At 54.9% G+C, this 3,460-nt stretch overlaps 1 protein-coding gene across 1 annotated transcript in view; it reads right to left on the reverse strand.

Annotated features, from left to right (window-relative positions):
- The window catches only part of LOC119318626 (NAC domain-containing protein 78-like), a 4,577-nt gene extending 3,956 nt beyond the window's left edge, over window positions 1–621 (reverse strand). The window contains exon 1 of the mRNA XM_037593205.1: window positions 4–621. Within this exon, the coding sequence (XP_037449102.1) occupies window positions 4–471 (468 nt within the window). The 5' untranslated portion in view covers window positions 472–621. The remainder of the gene's footprint in view (window positions 1–3) is intronic.
- Between the last annotated feature and the right edge of the window lie 2,839 nt (window positions 622–3,460).

A 3,460-nucleotide genomic window follows, 5' to 3' on the forward strand; every position in this document is an offset into this window, starting at 1 on the left:
CACCTGGGGCCCGTCGTTGTCGAGGAGGCGGTACTCGTGCATGACCCAGTTGGTGCGGTCGCCCTTGGGGGCGCGGCCGGCGTGGAAGACGAGGGTCTTCTTCATGCCGACGGCGCGGCCGCGGTGGAACACCTCGCGGTCCTTGCCGGTGGTCTTCCAGTAGCCGCGCGGGGTGGCGCGGTTGGTGCGGTTCCCGGGGCCCCCGCGGCCGCCGGCGCCGGCGCCGGCCACCTTGCGGTCGAGGCGCGCGAAGAAGTACCACTGCGCGTCGCGGCTGCGGATGCGCGAGAGCGGCGGCAGGTCCCAGGGCTCGAGCCGGTAGAGGTCGACCTCGGCGATGGCGTCGATCCGGAGGCGGCGGCCGAGGACGCGGCGGAGCAGGTAGTAGGAGACGAGCTCCTCGTCCGTCGGGTGGAAGCGGAAGCCCGGCGCCATCGGCACCTCCTCCGCCGGCGGGGGCGAGCCGGCCATGGGATCCAGTGATCGATCTAGCGGGGAATTCGGGCGTCGGGGGCTTAGGATCGATCTAGGGTTTGGTTTGGGTTGGTTGGAGGTGGAGGGGAGCGCGAGGAGGCAGGGAGGAAAGAAGAAAGGAAGAAAAGTCGGGTTCTTGGGTGGGGAGGAGGCGTGGAAGAAAAGGGGACGCGTCCTCTCCCCCCTTTTTTTTCTCTTTTTTTTATGATGAAAATTTACGTCTGGTGCTTGTTGTTCTGGAAGGCTCTCGTGCGTTTTGCTAGTACGGTTTGGTTTGATTGGAACGTGATACTGTCTTCGATTTGGATGAGGACTGAGTTGTTTTATCTGTGTGTCCTTTTATATGTGATACAAATATAAACACTGAGCAGATATTACCCCCTCCGTTCCACAATGTAGTGTGCTCGTGTTTCCCGAGATTTAAATTTTTGTTCCCGCCGCAGTCGGTCTTCGTTGGTTAAATTCAAAAGCACTAAGAACACATGAAGAACACATCATAAAGCACTAAGTGGCACTACAATAATCCAAATAAATCACTAACAAGCACATGTCTTGTCTCATATGAAGCGGAAGCCCGGCGCCGTCAGCACCTCCTCCGCCGCCGAGGGCAGCGACGACGAGCTCATCGGGTCCAGCGGGCGTTCGATCAGTCGATCTAGGGCTTTGGGGCGGTCGGCGGGGCTGGGATCTGGGTCGATCGCTCGTGGGGTGTGGGGATTCTAGTCTAGGCTTTGGTGAGGAACGAGGACGGAGGAGGCGTGGAAGAAAAGGGGCCGAGTAAATCGTATTCTACTTGTTCACGAAGCTTCACGTCTTCTTTTTCTTTTTTCTACTATATGAAAGCCTCACGAGCGCCTGCCAGCGAGGAGAAGGGGCCCCGCCGTCACCGGCTCCGCTTGGGCTTTGCCCATCGGAGACCATCGGCGACGGTGAGATAGAAGGAGAATGGAAGGGGAGCGCTGGAGTGGCGTGTGGAGTCGCCGCCGCCCGTGTCGCCTCGGGAGGGCCCCGCGTGGGGGGCGAAGAGATTTTTTCTTAGGTTCGAAGAAAAAACAGTGTTGAAATACAACCAGAACACGTGAGGCTTCCATATAGTAGAAAAAGAAAAAGAAGACGTGAAGCTTTTTTTGCGAGGTAATACGTTTCTCATTCATAAAATAAAGATCCGATTACAAGACACGTAATCACCGACATTACAATACTGAAAGGATAGGATAATCCTACACAAAAAACCAGCGCATGTTCCTCTCCTTCGGCATCAGCGAAGCGACCACCAAGAGAGAGAAGACAAATCACCTCTTCACCCGAGCTCGACGCGGCTCCATCGCTGATCTGCAGCTTTACGGACCTCCAAAGTAGTTTGCCAAAAGCAAAACCATTGCCGTTGAAAGAATCAGACCGGGGCAACGTGTCCCCGGACACGCCATCGAACTCCAGACCTGACATCCCCGCACGACTACAACGTCGGAGGAGAAAACCAGAGCTGTCACCCTCCAACCACACACCCATCACAGGATGCACCATCTTCCAGCTGTCAACTGCGCAGGCCGCCGTCTGCGCGTACTCCCAGACGACAAAACCTCCCTGCTCCACCATGACGTCGGAGACAACGCCACAGCAACATGGACAAAGCAGAAGGAGAGACACATCTGATGGAGTCGCCACCACCGCCTCGTCGACACCATCCATGAACCCTAACTTCGCCGATCTGAAGGATCGCCAAACACACGATGCCATCAACTCCGAGACGCCGCCATGAAGGACACCGCTGGCGTGGGAGTGGAGCTGAGACAGATTTATTCGTCCGGACGCCGCACCCACCATCCCAACGATGCATCACGACATACAAAACCAAAACCTAACTACAAAGCGGAGGAACGGGGTCCCCCCTCCCTCCCGCCGCCGGAGCAGCAGACGGAGGGAGAGGGGACCAACGATCTCGCCGGTGAAGATCGGTAGTAGGTTGGTCGCCTGCCTGGTCGCCGCTCCTGGCGGCTAGGTCAGGAAAAACGATTGAAGACGTGAAGCTTCGTGAACAAGTAGAAGACAATCATTGGGTATTGTACAAACTCTTGATTTCTTTGCACCTTGAAGGCTCACAAGTGGCTCCTAACCATCTAGGAGGCACACACACCCTCCAAGAGTAATAAGCAAAGAAAAGTCACTTGGATGAAATCATCGAAAGATCTTCAATCGATTGTCTTAACTTCTCAAGAATCCATAAGATTCTCTCGCACGCGCAAAGGATAGAACAAGAGAGATTTAGCACAAACGAATGAGTTCAAGAAAAAAAGGCGAGCTTTACCTGCAAATTCTCAATTTTATGCTTTGGAAATTGTCTCAAGGCGTCCACCCACTCAAGGAGTGTGGGGGCATATTCATAAAAAAGAGAAAGTTGACTGTTACACGGGGAAAATCAACTATCACAGAAGTACCAAACGTTTTTAGTAGAACAAGACTTGTTCAATATTTGAACGGTCGCAGCTTCGGGCAGTGTCTCGGGGTTGCGGTGCTTCTCTTCCGGCCGTGTCTCCGATGGGGACCTCGCACTTCCTCACCTTGTACATGCCGTGGTGGAGCGGTACTTCATCTCACTCATTGATGGCGGCGAAGATCGGCGGCATGGCGCTGTGGAGGCTCGCCGCCCGATGCGCGGAGATGGACTCGCGCAGGAGGAGGTTGCTGTCTGGCGTCATGGTGACGTCGATGGCAGAGTGGCCAGACAAGGTAGAAGCATCAATATGATCTGAAGACTGATCTGTGGAAGATGGCGGCGACGACACACGAGTGCGTCTGACCGGATTGTGCCCCAGACCCGGTATGTGGCTCGGCTGGGGCTTCCGAATATGTTTCGGTTTCCGGTTTTTTGATGTTAGGCTTAGGTGAGTGGTTTGGGTAGTGGCCTAGCTAGCACCCCTTCATCATTTTGGATAGAAGTAGCGGCATGTATTGTCAAGATGGTGGATTCAGGCTCATTGTTGTAATA

The sequence above is a fragment of the Triticum dicoccoides genome, chromosome 6A (assembly GCF_002162155.2).
Source record: "Triticum dicoccoides isolate Atlit2015 ecotype Zavitan chromosome 6A, WEW_v2.0, whole genome shotgun sequence".
Taxonomy (NCBI): domain Eukaryota; kingdom Viridiplantae; phylum Streptophyta; class Magnoliopsida; order Poales; family Poaceae; genus Triticum; species Triticum dicoccoides.